Below are 22,221 nucleotides of genomic sequence, written 5' to 3'. Positions count from 1 at the left end.
TTGGCACCATATCACTTGCACGATTATCATCTCTCGGTCCTAAATGAGATGCAGGATGCACATGTATGAATATGGTGAAAAATATCACAAGACAATGCAAAAACAGACGGTAGCGAACTAAACAGTAAATAGAGAGACATCGTGAACAACCACACACACTAGCGCTAGCTATCTACACATCAACGGGCATAACAAGTCAACATTACTGGAAATATGATGATTACTACCTATAATTAACCAACGCAAACACAACATCACATGTACAAGCATTTACCATGTTCACTTTAATCGTTCATTGGCTACTTATGATTAAACTAGTTAAGTACACATAATTTACGATGACTTACACATAGACTGACTTAGTTAACAAGGAATAGTTACTTAATCTGGTTTTACAATTGTTCGCAATACTCTAATGCAAGCATACATCCAAGGGCACACAAGAAAGTGATAGCTTAATCACACTGCTTATTATACTAATCTATTGAGGTTGGTTATTTAGTAATACTCAGATTAGCAGCACAATTATTAGAAATGGTAACATCTCATTAATTTTGTTTCTCGTCCATATAGTGACACTTGCTAAATTGACGTTGATTGAAGCTAATTACTTACTAGACTTCAACAATTTAATTTACTACTTAGGAACGTGCACTAGTTACTTACATATAACCTAATTATATTAGGTACTATCATTGTTACTCATATGCACTTAACACCAAAACAAGCAAGCAGTCACTCAAGGCAACACAATAGAGTAGAGCAATCCATCAAACATAACAAAATTAGGACAACAACACAACAATTGCTTGTTTCAGTCATAACTCTTCAAATATTAATCCAAACATAGCAAACTAGGACCTTCTGGAAAGCTTAGAAGGTGCTCTACAACTTTGGTATTGTCATCACAAGGTGACTAGACACTTAACAAGGTTAAATAGTGCTAACACAACAGCTCTGTCCAGATTTGGACAGATTCAGACTTGCAACTTCAAAAATTCACAACTAAAGATTCAGACATCCAAATAAATTGATCCTAGACTTTCTGGAAAGATAATAAAATTGTCTACATATCATTTATAAACATCTCAAGGTGATTCAATATTTAACTAAGGACAAAAGACACTAGAAGGCTTTGCTGTCCAGAATTGGACAGATTCAGTCTTCAGATTTTAAACATCCATAACTTAATCTTCAGGTCACCAAAAAGAGTGATCCAAGACTTTTTGGAAAGCTTAGAAAAAGCAATACATACTTTTATAATCACCAAGAATTGATTCTATGCTGAATTGAATCAAACAATTCCGTTTTCGAAATCTGTTCTGTCAGTGGACAGAATACAACAACCAGTTTGTAAAATTCATAACTTCTAATCTGTCAGGCCTATGGTTATGAAATTTTAACACAAGCAAGATAATAAAAGCATCTACAACTTTTTTATAACGAACATGAACATATTGTAACATTAAATTAGGCAAACAATACAGTTTCTGATATCTGTATAGAATTTGGGCAGATTCAGTTACTGAATTTATGAAAAGCACAACTTCTAAACGATCAGACGTATGCCTGTCAAATTTTAACACAAGTAAGATAATAATATTATCTACAACTTTATTGTGACCACCAATAACTGATTTCAACATTAACTTAAGCAACCATTGCAATTTCTGAAATCTGTTCAGAATTTCGATAGATTCAGGTGCTGGACTTGTGAAAAGTATAGCTTCTAAACCATCAATTCTCAGCTCATACATTTTTAGGACGAGCTATATACATAAGTGAACTACAACTTTTATATAGTACATATCTACTGAAAACATACTTTACTTAACTAGATTAATCGCACAACTAAAACTGTACACGCAGAAAATTCAGCTTGCGGTCAAAATAGCACTTAACTCAAGCACCAAACAAAATCATGAAGGGATAGTGCCAAATTCTTAAGTTTAAACCATTGTGATTTAGTTATCAAGTTTCAATTTATATGAAGACACTTAAACATTTCAATAAACATGCACGCTTTTGTTTACTTCTAATTCGTCACTAATTCTTGTTATAATTATAAAATATGTGTCATTTTAGCACCATATAAAACTATCTAATCTAGGACTGAAATTTTTATGAGGCATAGGTAATAACAAATTATGACTAATGTATAAATTTCACATGCCCAGGTTTTATATTTTATTTAATACAAAAATAACAAATTGTTAATGCAATAAAGCATGTGAGAGCAAGTTAAATCTAAAACTAATTATTTTCTGTGGGTTCATGACCATATTAAGTTTTCTTAGGCTACATAATATCATGCAAGGACAGTGGAACACCATGTTCCATTTTTGCATCTATACATTATTTTTAAACCATTTATAACTACTTAATGTGTATTAAACAAGTTAAATCACTAACTTAATCACACATGCACCACAATTCATGAAATTTTTACCAGTAACTAAGCATCACACAGAGGGTCTACTGTAAACATTTCAATCCATTTGGAGCACTGGAGCTACAGATCCAAAAATAACAAGCAAATAAATCTTCTTTTCTCTATTTAACTTGTTTTAATTAACACACCAAGAAAACAGTGAACAACATATAAGTTTTATATTTTTCCTTGATGGAGTATGACAACATCTAACTAACAAAACATGTTTCATCATTTTTGGATTTTTATAAATAAAATTATGGAGAGAAGCAAGTTCGTTTATTCTTTAAACCAGTTTTTAAATACGAATTTCTACAAAAAAAACTTTTCCACTAAAACATGCCAACCTATAGATCTAACAGATAGATAATTTCATAACGAAGGCAACAAAACAAGTTTCGTGATTTTTGGAGCTATAAACTTGAGATATGAATATTTGAAGAAAGAGCAAAAATCTGAAACTTTTGTGTACTCACATCTCGCCTTGGGCCCACTTGTCATTGGCTCAGTGAGTCATCTTCTTCCTCCAGCCATCTCCTCCACGCAAGGGAGTAGAGAAGGGGTCGGGCTAGGAGGTGCAGGGAGGGGAGACGACCATGGATGGGGCAGGGCGCAATGTTGAAGAAGGAGGAGCTCCCTGCTCAGCCGAACAGAGAAGGGAAGGGAGTGGTGTGTGGGAGAAGGGAGAGGGTGGGCTGCCATTTATAGAGCCAAGCTCTAGACATGCCAGACTGCACCAGCAGGTGGCAGGTGATGGCAGAGCGACTTTGGGCGCCCATTTTCGTTGTTTTCTGTAGGAAATATCTTCCTTGATGTACACTCTATAAATCTTGTACAACACTTGAGGTGATTCGAGCACTGGTTAGAGAGATAAAGACCCACGAAAATTGGTTTGTCAGTGGCTTATAAAACAGTGGAAACTTGTGAAAACTGAGTGTCAAAGCATGTCAAACGGAATCGGATGAATGCCATCTTTTAATATACTGTGCCCCTATTAATTATTAACAACTTTTATATTTGAGGAAACTTTAGTTGTTCAACAAAAATTTGGGAACGCGAGACGTCGACCCGAACGACACTGATTTCAGACTTAGAAGAATTCGAATCCTGAAATCAGATTTTTATTCTGTCTTGGTGGCACTGTTTGAGATACTTAGAGATTGAATCAAGGCTTGGTTGAAATATACAATTTATTGTATAACACAGGTTCTACAACTTTTATTAAAGGTCAAACCTCATATCTTGAATATAAGTTAAAGTTTCACTTTGGTCAAAGTAGTATCATTATAAGGCTTCAAATTATATTTTAAGGCAATTGGGGTGTTTTCTCGACATTTCCTTGGCATTTTCTCCACATGAACCCTTAATAAATTTTGTTGCAGAGTTGATATAGAGTTGTTTGAGCAAGATGACAAGGTTTTTTTGAATTTCAAAATATGCATTTGTTCAGACGAGCAGTTTCAAGCATGTATAGGATTTACCTTTTTATGTGTGTATTTGGTTCAAACTTCTAGAAATCTTTAGGTACACTTGATAGATAGAGATGAATGATGATATAGATATAACAAGTCCATTTGAATAAGATTTAATTAGAGGTTGACATAAAGAGATTCTGCGGGAGAATGCGGATTCGGATTAAGTATTTGGACGTAGACCAACTATCGAGAAAGCGGATTCGGATACCAATTGGATAACATAGCAACTATCGAGAGTTCGAATAAATGAGTCTAGACAGGAGTTGCGAGACGAGATTGACTTTCGAATTTGCCTTTGCTCTGAGAAATAAAAGTTCTAACAGGCTCCAAATTTGGTTGTTCTTGAGATCGAATAATTCCAAACTTGGTGAAACTTTCATGAGTAACTTAATAAATGGAGATAAATGTGATAAAGAGTTAGAAATTTTCACTAAGCATCCAAGATTAGGATAAATCTCCCGACATAACACGAAATAGACACCTGGGGTGTCACATATATGAACTTTTGTTCTAAACGATGAATATTATAACTTAGACACAGACACATATGATGGAGAGTTCTTCCAAGAAGATGGCCTAGAAGGACGAATTGAGATAGACTTAACTGAAACTATTGGAATAGAAGTAGATTTTGAAATGGTTGTTGATGAGGAGGATGACGAGGTGCAAAATGAGAATGATTTAGTAATACTTGAAGGCAATGACATTAATGACGAACTTGTGCTTTTAGATGGTGTTGTCTATGAAATGGTTGATAGTGATGCTGAGACTTATGATCCGGCTAACCCCGACACATATGAAGTTTATTTTTAATCGATGCAATACTATATTTCATTTCGCACCTATTTCTAAATACATCTTTTTTATATGTGCTTATTTGTTTACTCTTAATTGCAGGTTGTTGGACAAAGATGGTGGGCGGTGGGATGAGGACTAGGAGGGGGAGGGGGAGGAGCACCCACAAGACGGTGGAGGAGGCACAGCAGGACGACGATGTCCAGCAGCAGGTGCATCAGCAGGCCGCTGTCGATGCGACACAGCAGGACGACAACGACACTCAGCAGGACGCCTTAGGTTCGAGGAACATCTACCGGCGAGGTCTCACGAGTCTCCCTTAGCGTCCCATACTTCGTGACAGGCGGCCGCTGATTCGTCCGGATGGGGAGAGGCATGTAAGTTTATGTTCTCTCTGCTTGTTCGTTTTATGTGTTCAAATTCATAATATAAACTAATACTTTTTATTTATCACTTGGGCAGGTCTTGGAAGGTTGTGGAGAATGCAGGGGGTCACGACTGCAACCCTAATGGCATCCTCGGCCTTCTGTGCAGGGAACACTTTCTTGGACTAGTTGAGTATGCTCGAGTGTCAGGCCTAGCCTACACCTTCGACCACTACGCCGTCGCCCCCTGATGCAGTAGACCAGGACGACAGGGAATTCAACAACAAGGCGGAGCGGGTGAAGCAAGAGCTTTGGGTAAGTCTTACTATATTGTAAAATATGTCAGATTCGTTGCACATTCTTGAAATAAGTCTTTGTATGCAGGATTTCTTCAGATGCAAGGCTGGTATGAGGCCAGGGCGGATGTGGTGGCCACCACGAGCTGTAAGAAGCTCGTCGTGGACATGCACTACAAGGCCCGAATATAGGCCATCGTCAGTTACCAAGGCTCCATCCTTGGGAAGAAGGTGACCAAGCAGGACACCCGAACCATGTCGTTGACTAGGGACCAATACTTACAGGTAAATACATCACTTTAATATTTGTGACAAATTTTTCCTTAATTTTATCTTCTGATATTCAGTGTACCTATTTTAATTTGTAGATGATTCCTAAATGGTGCGCTGCGCATTCTCAGTGCTGGGAGCATATGGTGGATAGGTGGTGCTCATATGATATCCTGGCCCCTGTGATGGTGATATCCTGGCCCAAGACTTAATAGAATTAATATAGTATCCATACCAACAAGGTCTTCTTTTTTGGAAGTCTAGCTCGAAAGAATTGGAATCATCATGAGTGAGGACAAAGTGCGCACAAAAGACTCATGTTGGTCTGTGGGAACAATATATGATCCTAGCGAGCTGCCGGGAGTAAGTATCGTCGGTCCAAGAATTGGACAGGGTGTTACAAGTGGTATCGGAGCCTGAGAGCACCTAGATCGAGGTGAATAGGTGATCCTGTAAAATTCAACACTAAATAGCCCAAACTTGGTTATAAAATGTTAGCACGATTAAAACCAAGTTGCTAAAGCGAGAACTCTAGAAGAAAACCAATCACAATGAAAAGAGACACGAGACACAATGATTTTTATCCCGTGGTTCGACCAATGCCTACTCCACGTTGTGGTGACCTTCGTCGGTCAAGGATTGCACTCAATCCCTCTCAAGTGATCCAATGATCAATCTTGAGTACCACAGTTTTCTTCCTTAGCATTCTTTTCCCGTTTGTGAGGAATTTCCACAAGTTGGAGCCTCTCGCCCTTACAATGTTGATCACAATAAAAGCACAAGAGTAAGGGAGGGAAATAAAAGAACTAGAATCACAACAATCCCACGCACACAAGTCAAGAGATGAGCACACAAACACAACGCAGGGAGTTCACGACTCAAGAAGTGCTCAAATCTCAAACACGATGATTCGAATGCGTGTTTGTGGAGTCTAGGCATCTTAGAATGTTCAATGGAGGCTTGGTGTAATGCTCCATGCGCCTAGGGGTCCCTTTTATAGCCCCAAGGCAGCTAGGAGCCGTTGGAGCTCCATTTGGTAGGCAATTCTTGCCTTCTGTTCGTCGTTGCACCGGACAGTGAACAGTACGAGCATAGGACGCGGCAAAGAATCCCATGATTGGCTAATTTCCTTTTTTGTGGGGCATCGGACCGTCCGGTGTGGGGCATCGGACCGTCCGGTGTGGGGCATCGGACCGTCCGGTGCGCCATACGACCGTTGGAGCTTGTCGACATGGCAGGTAGTCGTTGCACGACTGGAGCACTGGACTGTCCGGTGATTTATAGCCGATGTAACCAGGAAAAACCCGAGAGCGATGAGTTTTGCAGACCGTGCACCGGACTGTCCGGTGCACATCGGTCTATCCGATGAACAGCGTCGGACCGTCCGGTGCTGCGTAGTTAGCACCTTTTCTTCGATCCTTTGTTTGTCTTCCTTTGACTCTTTTGGCCTTTACTTAGCTGAGTACCTGGCACTTAGATAAGAGTGTTTAGCATATAAAACTATTGACAAATCGTCTAGATCTTACCTTTATTCTTTATTTGCATCTCTTTAATACTTGGCACACATCACTTCAAAACAATGTGTGTTAGGCATCTAATCACCAAAATATTTATAGAAATGGCCCAAGGGCACATTTCCCTTTCAATCTCCCCCTTTTTGGTGATTCATGCCAACACATTTAAGAGCAACTCAAAGTGCAATATCATTCCTTAAAGAGTGCAAATTGAAGATCAATTTATCTCACATAGAATTTGGCATATTTGGATCACTTTTGCCACCACTTGGTTTATTTTCACAAAACAAATTCTTTTTCCTATCTCTAAGTCAAACACACTTGTTTGGGCAAATAGAGAGATATTTCAAGAGTACATTTGATCAAATGCCACAAACTCCCCCTTTTCCCATAATTAAACTTCTCCCCCATAAGAGAACGATTTTGCAATAAAAGAGTTTTGATCAAATACAAAGCTTCTAACTCTACATTTTTTGAAATTTCACAAGTGGTTGGTGATCCATTTGCTTTGGCCTTAATTTCTCCCCCTTTGGTATTAAGCACCAAAACGGGAGACCTTTGTGGCCCTATAACCCCATTGCCTTACCAAAATGTCAAATCAGAGCAAAAAGGCAATGAGAGCATAAGTATGAACTTGGAACAAGATACATTTATACCGGAATGCAGTGGAAGCCCTTTCTTTGTCCAAGTTCACATTTCCCTTTCAATATTCCTTTGAGATTTTGTCACTTGTACTCAACAGACAGGTGAGTATCAAGGTAGTCAAGTTGTAGCACATCCTCCCCCTAAACATGTGCAACATTTGCATAGGGACTTGTGAGGTCCGGGGATGACTTGTACAACTTGAGCACCAAACATAAGTAATTTAAGAACATTAAAGCTTAAAGTAACATGATCAAAGGCATAGAATAGATGTATGCTAGAGATCAATCCAAGTTACGTGAATCTAAGACATTTAGCTCACTATGCAACCTGCAAAACCTTTTCTCATCTAAAGGCTTGGTGAAGATATCGGCTAGCTGGTTCTCGGTGCTAATATGATAAATATCGATATCTCCCCTTTGCTGGTGGTCTCTCAAAAAGTGATGTCGGATGTCTATGTGCTTAGTGCGGCTGTGTTCAACAGGATAATCCGCCAAGCGGATTGCACTCTCATTATCACATAGGAGTGGGACTTTGCTCAGATTGTAGCCAAAGTCCCGGAGGGTTTGCCTCATCCAAATCAGTTGTGCGCAACACTGTCCTGCGGCAACGTACTCAGCCTCAGCAGTGGATAGGGCAACAGATGTTTGTTTCTTAGAGCTCCAAGACACCAGGGACCTTCCCAGAAACTGACAAGTCCCTGATGTGCTCTTCATATCAACCTTGCACCCGGCATAATCGGAATCTGAGTATCCGATTAAGTCAAAGGTAGACCCCTTTGGATACCAGATCCCGAAGTAAGGCATAGAAACTAAATATCTAAGAATCCGCTTAACGGCCACAAGGTGACACTCCTTGGGGTCGGATTGGAATCTGGCACACATGCATACACTTAGCATAATATCCGGTCTACTAGCACAAAGATAAAGCAAAGATCCTATCATAGACCGGTATGCCTTTTGATCAACGGACTTACTTCCTTTGTTGAGGTCCAAATATCTATCCGTTCCCATAGGTGTCTTTGCGGGCTTTGCATCCTTCATCCCAAACCTGTTGAGTAGATCTTGAGTGTACTTCGTTTGGGAGATGAAGGTGCCTTCCTTGAGTTGCTTCACTTGAAATCCAAGGAAGTAGTTCAACTCGCCCATCATTGACATCTCAAACTTTTGCATCATCACCCTGCTAAACTCCTCACAAGACTTTTGATTAGTAGAACCAAATATAATGTCATCGACATATATTTGGCACACAAAAAGATCACCATTTCAAGTCTTAGTAAAGAGTAGGATCATCTTTCCCAACCTTGAAAGCATTAGAAATGAGAAAATCTCTAAGGCATTCATATCATGCTCTTGGGGCTTGCTTAAGTCCATAGAGCGCCTTAGAGAGCTTATAGACGTGATTGGGATACCTGTACATCCTCAAAGCCAGGGGGTTGTTGATGAGGACATCACTTCTATATATACAATGAATGGACCGATAACACGATCTCGTGCACGACAGCTAAATCTCCAGGTACGTTCTACCCTAGTCAATTGTGTTTTAGAGCTTACGCTTGGGGCCATGGATGTTTTGATGATTAGGTACCTTGGAGAGGACCACCAAGGACTTGGGAAAGGCCAAGGTGTTGAGGAGGAGCAGCAAGGGCGTCCACAACAGGAAGGAGATCAAGTCCGAGTCGGCTGCGACTCTATCTCGGGTTCCAGGACCAGTCTGCACTAAAATGGACGCCCAAGATGCATCCGGACTCCGATTGCGATGGACTGGATATGGTTGGAAAGATAACGAGATTATCTAACCAACCGAACTGATTCCACCCTAAACTTCATCCGGAGTCAACGGGAATCGTCGAAACAAGTGAACGTTCAGATTCTGTTTTGGTGCTGCGACACCGTCTGTTGGGCCGTTGGGCCGTGTATCGCGTCGGAGCCCATTAGGGGCGAGTCCAGGGCTACGCACGCCCTAATACTCTATTTATTCAGCAGCCGCCGCCACATTTAGGTTTGGGTTTTGCTTAGATCAATTCTGTCATCGAACAGTGTCGCCATCATCGGCTTGTGAGACCTCCCTCCCGTAATCAATACAATTTTGGTTGCGTTTCTTTCCTGTTCTTGCTTGTGTTCTTGATTGCGCTTGTAGGGATAAGCCTTCGTGGCGAGGTCATTCGTGTGTCACGGGTGATAACCAACGGAGCCATGGTGTACTTTTCGCGAGGAACCGTTTGCTCGGAGCCTTGGATCATCAACGTCGAGATCTCCACTCAATCAAATTATCGTATCTCACGGAAGATCAGGCCGCGTCTACTATCAATTGGTATCAGATTTCCAGGTTGCCCGTGAGGTATAATTCTACCTTTAGATTAGTTTTGTTTCGTCCCATAGTCCACAAAAAGCCAAAAAAAATTACGATCAGTTTATTCCGACCTAAAACCATCGCCTTCGCCTTTGCACAATTCAGTTGTAGAGTCCGCAGTTCTGAGTTCGTGTTCTAGTTGAGTTTGGTTGCTGGATTAGATTTGTTTTGGTTCAGTTTGATTATATCCATCCGCTTCCATCCTATAAAACCGACCCTATCCACAAAACAGATCCTATCTCTACAACCGATCCTATTCACAAAATAGATCCTATCTCTACAACCGACAATATCCACAAAACATATCCTATCTCTAAAACCGACCATATCCACAAAACAGATCCTATATCTAAACCAACCATATCCAGAAAACAAATCCTATCTCTAAAACTGAACCTGTGCTCCATAGCCGTCGCTTCGGTTCCTGCCGTGTTGTGCCTTTGAAAACCATAACTTGAGGTACCTTCCATAAAACGGGCATAACTTTTCGCTCGGTGCTCCGTTTGAGCTCAAATTTTTACAGTAGATTCTTGACTCCATTCTGGGGTGAAGTGTACTTAGGTGTATTTCTTGACTCCGTTTGAGCAGATTCTTGACATCATCATCAGAAAGTTCCTCATAACTAGAAGAAGTGTACTTAGGTGTATTTCATGTACGTACCTTCTTCTCCTTAGCCATGAGGCATGTGTGGAGTTTGTTGGGGAAGAGGGAAGACTTGTCAAAGGCCGAGGCAGCTAGTCCTTCATCATCGGAGTCGGATAAAGAGCAGTCGGAGTCCCATTCCTTTCCAATGTGCGCCTCGCCCTTTGCCTTCCTGTAATTCTTCTTTCTCTCTTTCTTCCCTTTCTTCTCTTGTGCCTGGTCATCATCATTATTGGGACACTGTGCTATAAAATGACCAGACTTACCACACTTGAAGCAGGAGCGCTTTCCTCTTGATTTGTTCTTGTTGGGATACTCCTTGCATCCCTTCAAGGCGGTCTTGAAACGCTTGATGATGAGTGCCATTTCTTATTCATTGAGCCCAGCAGCCTCCACTTGTGCTACCTTGCTAGGTAGCACCTCCTTGCTGCTTGTTGCTTTGAGAGCAACGGGCTACGGCTCATGGAGAGGAAGTGGTCCGTTTAAGGCATCGTCCACATATCTTGCCTCTTTCACCATCATGCGCCCGCTTATGCCTCGGGCGTCATCTTGGTGTACTTGGGGTTCTCACGAATAAGATTTACAAGATGGGGGTCAATAACCGTAAATGACCTTAGCATGAGTCAGACGACGTCATGATCCGTCCATCTTGTGCTTCCGTAGCTTCGAATTTTGTTGACAAGGGTCTTGAGCCGGTTGTACGTTTGAGTTGGCTCTTCTCCCCTTATCATGGCAAATCTCCCCAGCTTGCTTTCCACCAGTTCCATTTTGGTAATCATGGTGGCGTCATTACTCTCGTGGGAGATCTTGAGGGTATCCCATATTTGCTTGGCATTGTCCAAGCCGCTTACTTTGTTATATTCATCCCTGCATAGAGATGCTAGCAAAATAGTAGTGGCTTGGGCATTTTTATGTATTTGTTCATTGATAAATATAGGATTATCAGTGCTATCAAAATGCATTCCATTTTCAACAATTTCCTAAATACTATGATGGAGGGAAAATAGGTGACTACGCATTTTATGACTCCAAAAAGAATAGTCCTCTCCATCAAAGTGTGGGGGTTTTCCGAGTGGAATAGAAAGTAAATAGGCATTAGAATTATAAGGGATGCGAGAATAATCAAAAGAATAGTTTTGATTAACTGTTTTCTTTTTCGACGAGGAGTCTTCGTCGTCGTCATCCCTTGGTGAAGAGGAGGAGGCGTCGCTGTCGTAGTAGATGATCTTCTTTATGCGCCTCTTCTTCTTCTTGTCCCTCCTTTTGTGACTTGAGCCTGAGTCAGAGGGCTTGTCACCTTTTGATTCATCAACGTAGAGGGTCTCCTTCTCCTTGTCGTTGATCACCATCCCCTTGCCTTTAGGATCCATCTCTTCGGGCGATTAGTCCCTAAATGAAGAGTACGACTCTGATACCAATTGAGAGCACCTAGAGGGGGAGTGAATAGGTGATCCTATAAAATTCAACACTAAATAGCCCAAACTTGGTTACAAAATGTTAGCACGATTAAAACCAAGTTGCTAAAGCGAGAACTCTAGAAGAAAACCAATCACAATGAAAAGAGACATGAGACACATTGATTTTTATCCCGTGGTTTGGCCAATGCCTACTCCACGTTGTGGTGACCTCCTTCGGTCAAGGATTGCACTCAATCCCTCTCAAGTGATCCAATGATCAACCTTGAGTACCACGATTTTCTTCCTTAGCAGTCTTTTCCCGTTTGCGAGGAAATTCCACAAGTTGGAGCCTCTCGCCCTTACAATGTTGATCACAATAAAAGCATAAGAGTAAGGGAGGGAAAGAAACGCACGCAAGAACTAGAATCACAGCAATCCCACGCACACATGTCAGGAGATGAGCACACAAACACAACGCAAGGAGTTCACGACTCAAGAAGTGCTCAAATCTCAAACACGATGATCCGAATGCGTGTTTGCGGAGTCTAGGCGTCTTAGAATGTTCAATGGAGGCTTAGTGTACTGCTCCATGCGCCTAGTGGTCCCTTTTATAGCCCCAAGGCAGCTAGGAGCTGTTGGAGCTCCATTTGGTAGGCAATTCTTGCCTTCTGTTTGTCGGTGCACCGGACTGTCCGGTGGCACACCGGACAGTGAACAGTACGAGCACAGGACGCGGCAAAGAATCCCCTGATTGGCTGTTTTCCTTTTCTGTGGGACACCGGACCATCTGGTGTGGGGCACCGGACCGTCCGATGCGCCATATGACCGTTGGCGCTTGTCGACGTGGTAGGTAGCCGTTGCAAGGCTGGAGCACCGGACTGTCCGGCGCCTCACGCGGACTGTCCGATGATTTATAGTCGACATAGCCAGGAAAAACCCGAGAGCGACGAGTTTTGCAGACCGTGCACCGAACTGTCCGGTGCACACTGGACTGTCCGGTGAATGGCGTCGGACCATCCAATGCTACGCAGTCAGCACCTTTTCTTCGATCCTTTGTTTGTCTTCCTTTGACTCTTTTGGCCTTTACTTAGCTGAGTCCCTGGCACTTAGACAAGAGTGTTTAGCGTATAAAACTATTGACAAAGCGTCTAGATCTTACCTTTATTCTTTATTTGCATCTCTTTAATACTTGGCACACATCACTTCAAAACAATGTGTGTTGGGCATCTAATCACCAAAATATTTATAGAAATGGCCCTCGGTTTCACGGGCGTGTGTGGGTTAGGGGTTCAGGTATATGGCACATGGCGCATGTGGACCTAGAGTGGTCACATGGCATATGACGACACTAGACACACAGACGTGGCTACACTACACGACGGTTGATCTTTAGCGACCCTTATTAGGGACCGACGGTTGGTCGCTAAAAGTTATGGACCGACGGTTGGTCGCTAAATGCGTTTATAGTGACGGTCTGTGGGTCGCTAAAAGTCTAGAAATTTAACGACTTATGGTCGGTCGCTATAGAGGTAAGTGTGTGACTAATGGTGGGTCGCTATAGGGGTACGTGATTTTTGTGTTTCTTATTTACTCACCAAAGCCCATCTAAAGGCCTACTAAACAAACGAAACCCTATTCCACGCACCAAACCACAAGCGCAACCGCCGTCACTACTGCCCCATCGCGGCCCCATCCCGCCGCGAACAATCCACATCCTCCCTTCTAGCGCCCGCCTCCAACCTCGAGCTCCCTCCCGCTCCACTGGTTCAACCTCCGGCGCATCACCTCCTTGCCCAGATCTGTTCGCCCCTCACCCTCTTCCGGACTCGGCGACTCGTGGACTCACTCAGCTCTGTTGCTGCGGTGCGTGCTGGTGCTCGAGCATGCGACGGATCGCGCTCAGGCATGCGGCGAGCAGCACTTAGGAATCGAGTTGTTAGGCACGCGCTAGGCGGCGCTCGGGACTCGGATCAAGGAGAATCTGATCAAGGACCGCCTAGAGATGTTCGTCAAAGCTAATTCTGTGTACGTGTTATTTTGCTCCTCTTTCTCTTCATTCACTTGTGCAAGGAGTTTGATTGATTTCCAGTGGGCACTAAGACAAGATTCTGCGCACACCAAGGTCTTGGTCTCCTTTGGTTGCCGTCATTTCTCTTATGATGAATAGCTTTTTGTCTTTTCCTGATGGTTAACTAGTGCGGATTGATACTTAGTTCCTAGTGCCCGTTAACTATGGCCTAGACTGCAACTGACTCCAAGTTTTGATGAATCCAAATTATTTTTAACTCCCATGTGGTTTAATTTGACAAAAGCAAACAACACCAACTAATTGTTCTGTTGTTTTGGCTGAGTGTGGAGTGCAGCACTGCAAGACCCATTTCGAGCAGCTGTTCAAGGAGATTGGGAGTTACAACAAGAGCTTCCAATCACAATCATGTACTCTTTCATTAAGTATCAAACCATTAGCATGAAAATAAAAGTTTTGTGTTTCTGTGAAACTATATAGTGACGTGCTCGTGGTTTACTTCTTTCAGCCGCAAAGAATAGTCCAGAAAAGTTGGTCCTGAGTTATGGATCTGTACATGCATCCCATAATTTTTTACCTACAAATCTAACATTATGAAATTTTCAACTTTACTTACTATGTTAAATTCTAGGATAATTTGAAGCACATGGATGGTCTAGCTGCTTTGAGACCGACAATATTCGCAAGTGTTCCCCGGTTATATAGCAGTTTATACTGCATAATAAAACTATACCAATAACTTCTATGTTTCGTATTAATTCTTGAAGTGATATGATTTGTTTATAGTGCTAACTACTAGTTGCTTATTGGATGTGTAGGATTACAAATGTTGTGATGGAGTCTGGTGGACTGAGAAAAATTGTTTTCATACTGCATACAATGCCAAGAGACAAGCAATACTTAAAGGTAAGAACATGGTAGGCCTCATGTGCGCTTTGCTGCTGAGGGTTGGTCAGTTTTTCTTGGAATTTACCATTGTTCTCTTGTTTTATTGCTTGATTGTGGCCTCATGTGCGCTTTGTTGCTGCATTTCTCAGGTTCGACATGCCCCGTGCCTACTATCACTCTCGATTTGAAGAAGGGTCTCAAGATTCTGCAGGTGTTGTGTCACTCCTAATTCAGTTACCTTACTTGCAATAGGATGCCATTGCAACTTCTGAAAGTGCAACCATCTGATTGAAGCAGATTTAATTATACAAGATAGATCTATAATTGTTTTACTTGAGATTCAAGCAATGTTGGATGTGCCTGTCTCAGATCAATTGGTATTGTGTGTTTGGTGATCCTGGTTTATCCTTTGGGATGGTTATGTGATAGTATATTTGACATCTTATTTTGCAGGTGAGCTATGTAATTGACCCAAAAGGCACTTCAAGCGGGCAGGAAAGTCTAAGGCCCTTACTAAGTACTTCCAAGTAAGTAGAGCAATCACCATCACGGATTTATTCAAGATTTTTTGTGTTAAGCCAATTATTTGTTTTCATGTAATTGTTATCCACTAATATTTTATTGAATAATTTGTGTGCCGTCGCAATGCACGGTCATTGTACTAGTAGTATTGAATGCTCCATTTGTAGTTCCTGTGATATTACAGTAATGCAGTCTAAAATACTGAAACATTATACATTGTAATACCCTGAAAGGCTGGGCCAATCAATTTTGACTCTTCTTTACATGGGCATGTGTTTATTCAAATAATTCTTGGTAGCTGCGGTCTGATTTGGACTCTATATTCATGATTTGACTTACAAATCTTCGTGCACATAAGTGTGAATTGGTTTCTCCACACATATAGTGACACAAAGGTGTGGAGCAAGAAAGAGGGTTATTGCCCCCATTTTAGGTGACCAATATGTTTCCCTAATCAAAATGCGATCAGTATACGGTTGATGCTTACATGATGTCAGTTGCATGGCCGTACAAGAAAGTAATAGTCTATATCTTGTTTATGTTTAGATTTATATGAGCCATCAACTTAATGATGATTAACCTTGATTGCACTAGCTGAAGTTGGTGCATAAGGCTGCAACACCGCCTAGTGGAGGTAGATAAGGCATCAAAACTGTATTTTTATTTGCAAATGTAGCAACAATATACTAATTCGATGTACTTTTTTCTAGGGTGTTCTAGACAAAGAAAGCTTGTACCTTAAAACAGAAGGATACAAGAAGCTGGAGTGGTTGTCTTAAGGCTTTTGAACTGCTTGAAGCATTAATGTAGCTTTGGTGCTTTTGTGACTGATCAGCTCTAGAGCAACTAGAGTGATGTAGTTGTGGGCTTTTGAACAATAGCTGGAGTGATATGAAACATTAGTGATGTAGTTGTGGGCTTTTGAACTGCTTCAAGCTGGAGTGATGTCACTATGGTGCTTTTGTGACTGATCATCTCTGGAGCTTTTGTGAATGATCTAGCTAGCTATCTGTAAATGATCTAGTTGTGAATGATATTATAATTGTGATGCTTTTGTGAATATATAATTGTGGTGCTTTTGTGTTTATGTGATGGATCTATGACTGTGGTATAATGATTAACTGTTTATGTCTTTATGATTTGTGTATAAAAATCTGTGATTTGTGGTGCTTAATTAAATGTATATTATTATTAATAACAACTGTAAAAAGGGCGACTTTCTGTTGGTTGCTAAATGTATAGTATGACGACTTACGGTTGGTTGCTAAATCTATAGTACAACAACCCACGGTTGGTCGCTATATATACAATATTAGCAACGGATGGTCGGTCGCTAAAAAGATGTTGGTCGCTAAAGCCTTTAGCGACGGCACTTACAGCGACCATCCTTATGGGTCGCTAAAAGTTTTTAGCGACCAATTGTAGGTCGCTGAAGGTCGTTTTAGCAACCAACCGTAGGTCGCTGTAAGTGAACCATCGTGTAGTGCTAATAGAGGAGGTTCCTGGATTAGGATTGACCGACGAGGACATTAGTCTTCTAAGGGGGTGGATTGTGATATCTTGGCCCCTAGGATGGTGATATCCTGGCCCAAGGATTAATAGAATTAATATAGTATCCATACCAACAAGGTAGGTCTTCTTTTTTGGAAGCCTAGCTCGAAAGAACCTCCAAGTTAAGCGTGCTTGGCTTGGAGCAATTTGGGATGGGTGACCGACCGAGAAGTTTTTTTGGGTGCGCATGAGTGAGGACAAAGTGCGCACAAAAGACTCATGTTGGTCTGTGGGGACAATATATGATCCTAGCGAGCTGCCAGCAGTAAGTACCACCTGTCTAGGGATTGGACAGGATGTTACATCTCGCTTGAGTGGGACAAGGCGCACAACGCTAGCTAGGAACGACTTCTGATAATGCAAGGTCCCTCCCACCACCAAGGCAGCCGCAACCTTGGCAAATATACTGAAGCATGGGTACGCCCTCTTTTTTATTTTGGTATATAACACTGTATTAGATATGATTTCTAATCATCTCGTTGGTTTTCTTACCGTCAGCGTCACATGGTGGCCAGCCTTGCTCCATCTTCTCGGCTTATGCTATGGCCCACAAGGGCAAGGCGTCCGACATCACCTACAACCCAGATGACGGACCTGGGGCGTATAGCAACCCCACCGTCTACATCCGCCTAAGTGAGTACAGTGCCATGGCTCAGGAGATCCATGGGCCAGATTACGATCCGAGGACTGAGGACATCGACAGAGATGTCCTCATGAGGGTCGGAGGAGGCAAAAGGCATGGGCGATACTGGATTGTCGACGGGGCAATCGATTCATCGTCTAGTCCCACTCTATCTCAGGTGCGAGCAAGGAGCACAAGCTTGAGCCCAGCCATACGACCTCGGTAGGATAGTTCACATCATCACATACAACAACTCGAGGTTAGTGCTTCTGTAACTCATCATTCCTTGAGTTATATACCTTCTCTTTGAGTTATTATAATATTGGCTTGAAATATTACAGACCCAGCTAGAAGAAGAGAGGAGCGAACGTCAGAAGATGGAGGCGAGGATAATAGTGGAGCGGGAGGCAGAGCGGGAGGCCCGTTTGGCAGATCAGCAGAGGATGGTGAAGATGTTCCAGTACATGCAGAGTCTTGGCGTCGCACATGTTTTCGCTCCACCACCTCTGTTGTTCCCTCCAGCCATACGACCTCGATAGGATAGCTCACATCATCACATACAACAACTCGAGGTTAGTGCTTCTGTAACTCGTCATTCCTTGAGTTATATACCTTCTCTTTGAGTTATTATAATATTGGCTTGAAATATTACAGACCCAGCTAGAAGAAGAGAGGAGCGAATGTCAGAAGATGGAGGCGAGGATAATAGTGGAGCGGGAGGCAGAGCGGGAGGCCCGTTTGGCAGATCAGCAGAGGATGTTGAAGATGTTCCAGTACATGCAGAGTCTTGGCGCCGCACATGTTTTCGCTCCACCACCTCTGTTGTTCCCTCCAGTTGACCCTGCTTAGTTTCATACTCCTGTGAGTATCAAAATTCTAGTTCTTCATGATATATATTCATCTGGTATGACACATGCAATCTCTTCTCTGTGCAGGGACAATCTAGGGCGGCATCAAACAACCCTCATGGATCGCCCAGCCCATCGATGCACCAGTCCAGCCGCCCACCTCGATGAGATATTATCTTTGTTAGTGTTGTTAATACTTCATGAGATAACCCGTTCTGAACTTGTTTGTTATTGGTAATGCTTTGTGAGATACCTGAGTCTTATGTTCTTGGGTGTTGGATACTTATGTTTGTGTTCAAACATGTTGGTAATGCTTTGTGAGAACTTGTTTGATTTATAGTCTTTATGAGATATGTGATGTATATGTGATATCTGTGATGATTATGTGATATCTGTGATGATTATTTGATATCTTTTGTTTGTTTGGAGGGAATAGCAAAAACAAATAAAAAATGGGTATACTGGTCGCTTTGCTGAGTGTAACACTCGGCAAAGAGGTGCTTTGCCGAGTGTCAAGGTCATAGCACTCGGCAAAGAAGGCACACTTGGACACCGGTAAAGCCTCTTTGTTAAGTGTTGTGGCTTTGGCACTCGGCAAAGAGGCAACCTTTGGCGAGTGCCTCCTAGTGCACTCGACAAAGAAACTGACAAAGGGGCCCGCTGGCGACATTATTGTCGAGTGCTAGTTCGACGGACACTCGACAAAGTGGGAAACTCTTTGCTGAGTGTCACCTAATACACTCGGCAAAGGGATACTCTTTGCCAAGTGTCACCTAGTACACTCGGCAAAGGCGCCGTCTCCGTTACCAGCCGCTGTGACAGTGACTTTTCTTTGCCGAGTAACTTGTGACACTCGGCAAAGTATGCCCGATAAAATGTACTCGACAAATAAGTTGTTGCCGATGTACAGTTCGCCGAGCTCTCTTCACTGAGTGTCACACTCGGCAAAGCTTTCACCGAGAGTTTTCCGGACTTCGCCGAGTGCTTCGTATATTCGGCAAAGAGCCTAATTTCGGTAGTGTATATTGACAATCGCTTATCAGTTATCATCAATCCAAACCATAAAGTACATGTCAACATTGTATTCGCAGGAGATTATCAAGGACATGTTCGAAGAGAACAAAATAGAGGGACTGGATTCATCCCCTGCCTTCCACAGGATGCTCTGGGCAGCTGTCTGTCTGATCAAGGCCAACCGCCTCTCGTGTAGTCGTAGTCAGTCGTGTGAATGTGAGTAGCGAGGAATCTCGTAACCGACCGAACATAAAAGATAAAGGCAAAGATATGTCACGGGTGTGGCAAGAGCATTACCATGTTTGTCAAACGGTATACACGACATGAGAGAGATCAAATTGGCGTCTTCTCCTTATTGTGAGAGATTAGGCTGCGTACTGAGACTGAACCTCTAAACCCTGCGTGCGATTCACGTCGGAAGCAGAGGGACCTTCCGACTGAAGGAAGCAACTGAACAGGTGCCAAGGGTCGCTTGGAAACGACGCTGTGGGAAACGCTCTCGTTTGGCGACCGACTGGTGATCGCAGCCTCCGCACGCGTCATCATGTATAAATAGATCTCCTCATCTCCATCTCCTCCGCCTCGCCATCTACCTCTCCACCACCGTCCACACACCCACGCACACACAGAGACCCTTGCATTGGGGCCGATCGAACTCGCCGGTGATTCCTTCGTCTACTCGACTCGTTGGTATTCGGCCTCGGCAGAAAGTTTGCGCAAACATGCAGCCCACCACCACCACGGAGATTTGGCAGTGGCAGTGTGGCACGTGCAGAGCTGACTGGAAGATGATGCGCCAGCTGACCACCTGCTGCCCGCACGTCGGCCGCTGCTGTCAGGGTCAGGGTGCTCCGCCTCCGCCGTCTGCAGGGAACCCTCCTCACTGCCACTGCCATCACCATCACCATCACCACCACCGCCATCGCCATCACCAGGAGCAGGTCAATGTCCTATCTACTCCTTCCGTCCCAAAACTTCTATGCTTATCACCATCACCGCCATTCCATTAGATCGACTTGACCAAGTGTCTTGCTCCGCCGCCCTTGGACAAGATAACAACCTTATCACAGTACACTTCTATGCTGCAGGGTACCACCACCGCCGCCATCACCACCACCGGCCGGGCTTTGGCGGCGGGGGCCGAGGGTTCCAACGCCGGGTCTGCTGGGCGTCACACCACCATCGCTACACTGAATCCTGCTGCCCCTCCCGCCGTCGCAGAGGTCTTCTGGGACCCGGACCCCTACCTGATGGTGCAGCAGCTCAGGGAGTTCGAGACCCTGAACGACGGGCTGGTGGCGCTCAGGGTGCAGCTGCAGGAGTACGCGGAGGAAATCAGCAAGAGCAAGGACACCAACGCCGGGATGGACTGGCTCCTCGCTCTCCCGGCCAGCGTCAGGGACGTCGTCATCATGGCCAGGGACGTCATCGAGTCTTTCTTTGTCATCTCCACTGGCGCCGCACCGCCATAAGCAGCTTTGCAGCTGTAGTCATATATGGATATTATTATATCATTATACAGTGTGGAAGAGTCAGTTCGTCTTTTTTCTCATGTCATGTACTCATGTGTGAGAAGTTTATATTACTGTGCAGTTTTCGTGCTTGTTTTCTGGTATTAGATTTGCGGGTTATTATGTAAGTCTGGTATATAAAATTATAATCAATACATTATGAGGATCCTCCAGCTGCTTAATTCGTGAGTGTGAGTTGTGAATCCAATCTACTGCTCCAGAATAGTGTTTCAAGTCAAACTTGGTTAAACTTCTACTATAAAATACATTAATATCTATAGAAACATATCTGGTGTAAATCAACCTCTTGTAACCGCGCACTAGTACAAAAGAGCTCTAAAGTGGCGGTACACAGAAATTTATACTGGCGGTTTCAGTTACAGCACGCCAGTGAAAATAAATAGGTGGGCCCGCCTTAAGGAACCGCTAGTGTAAATATATTTACACTGGCGGTTGTTTTAAGTGAACCTCCAGTGAAAATATCATATACACTAGCGGTTCACTTAACTAAACCGTCAGTGGAAAGAATATATTTACACTGACGGTTTAGTTAAGTGAACCGTCCGTGTAAATATCATATACACTGGCGGTTCACTTAACTAAACCGTCAGTGGAAAACAAATATTTACACTGACGGTTGTATTGAGTGAACCGCCAGTGGAAATATATATACACTGACGGTTTACTTAATGAAACCGTTAATACATTGCATGATTACTCAATACAATACATTGCATGATTACTCAGTACTAGAGAGTGATCGATACCCCAATACATTGCATGATTTCTCAATACCAGAGAGGTGATCACTACCAACGTCATTACCCCAATACATTGCATGATTACACAATCTACCCAACAATATGAGATACACTACATAAATATATTACTACTTCATTACATATAACTACTTCATTACATACACTACATTAATGATACTCCAGCAACGATCCAATCTCTCACTAATGTCATTTCTTGACTTGCATTTACATTCACCAATCTGACACATCGTAATTAGCTTGGCCATGCGAACTACTCCCTGACCCTCCTATGTGGCCTC

The 22,221-nt window shown here is 42.9% G+C and overlaps 1 protein-coding gene across 3 annotated transcripts; it reads left to right on the top strand.

Annotated features, from left to right (window-relative positions):
- Positions 1–20,066: 20,066 nt before the first annotated feature.
- On the top strand, positions 20,067–21,341 carry LOC100382131 (uncharacterized). 3 transcript variants are annotated; one of them, XM_020543756.3, is made up of 2 exons: positions 20,067–20,591; positions 20,721–21,334. In XM_020543756.3, the coding sequence occupies exons 1-2, from the start codon at positions 20,373–20,375 to the stop codon at positions 21,120–21,122; spliced, it is 621 nt and encodes a 206-aa protein (XP_020399345.1). In that variant the 5' UTR covers positions 20,067–20,372; the 3' UTR covers positions 21,123–21,334. The 3 variants fall into 3 exon arrangements, with proteins under 3 accessions (XP_020399345.1, NP_001305183.1, NP_001168363.1); NM_001318254.1 differs by having other exon boundaries at positions 20,255–20,591; positions 20,739–21,341; NM_001174892.1 differs by having other exon boundaries at positions 20,255–21,341.
- The last annotated feature ends 880 nt before the right edge of the window (positions 21,342–22,221 follow it).

This window comes from Zea mays, chromosome 9 (assembly GCF_902167145.1).
Source record: "Zea mays cultivar B73 chromosome 9, Zm-B73-REFERENCE-NAM-5.0, whole genome shotgun sequence".
NCBI lineage: Eukaryota > Viridiplantae > Streptophyta > Magnoliopsida > Poales > Poaceae > Zea > Zea mays.
The sequence above is the reverse complement of the archived record's forward strand: the minus strand, read 5'-3'. Positions and strand labels throughout refer to the sequence as shown.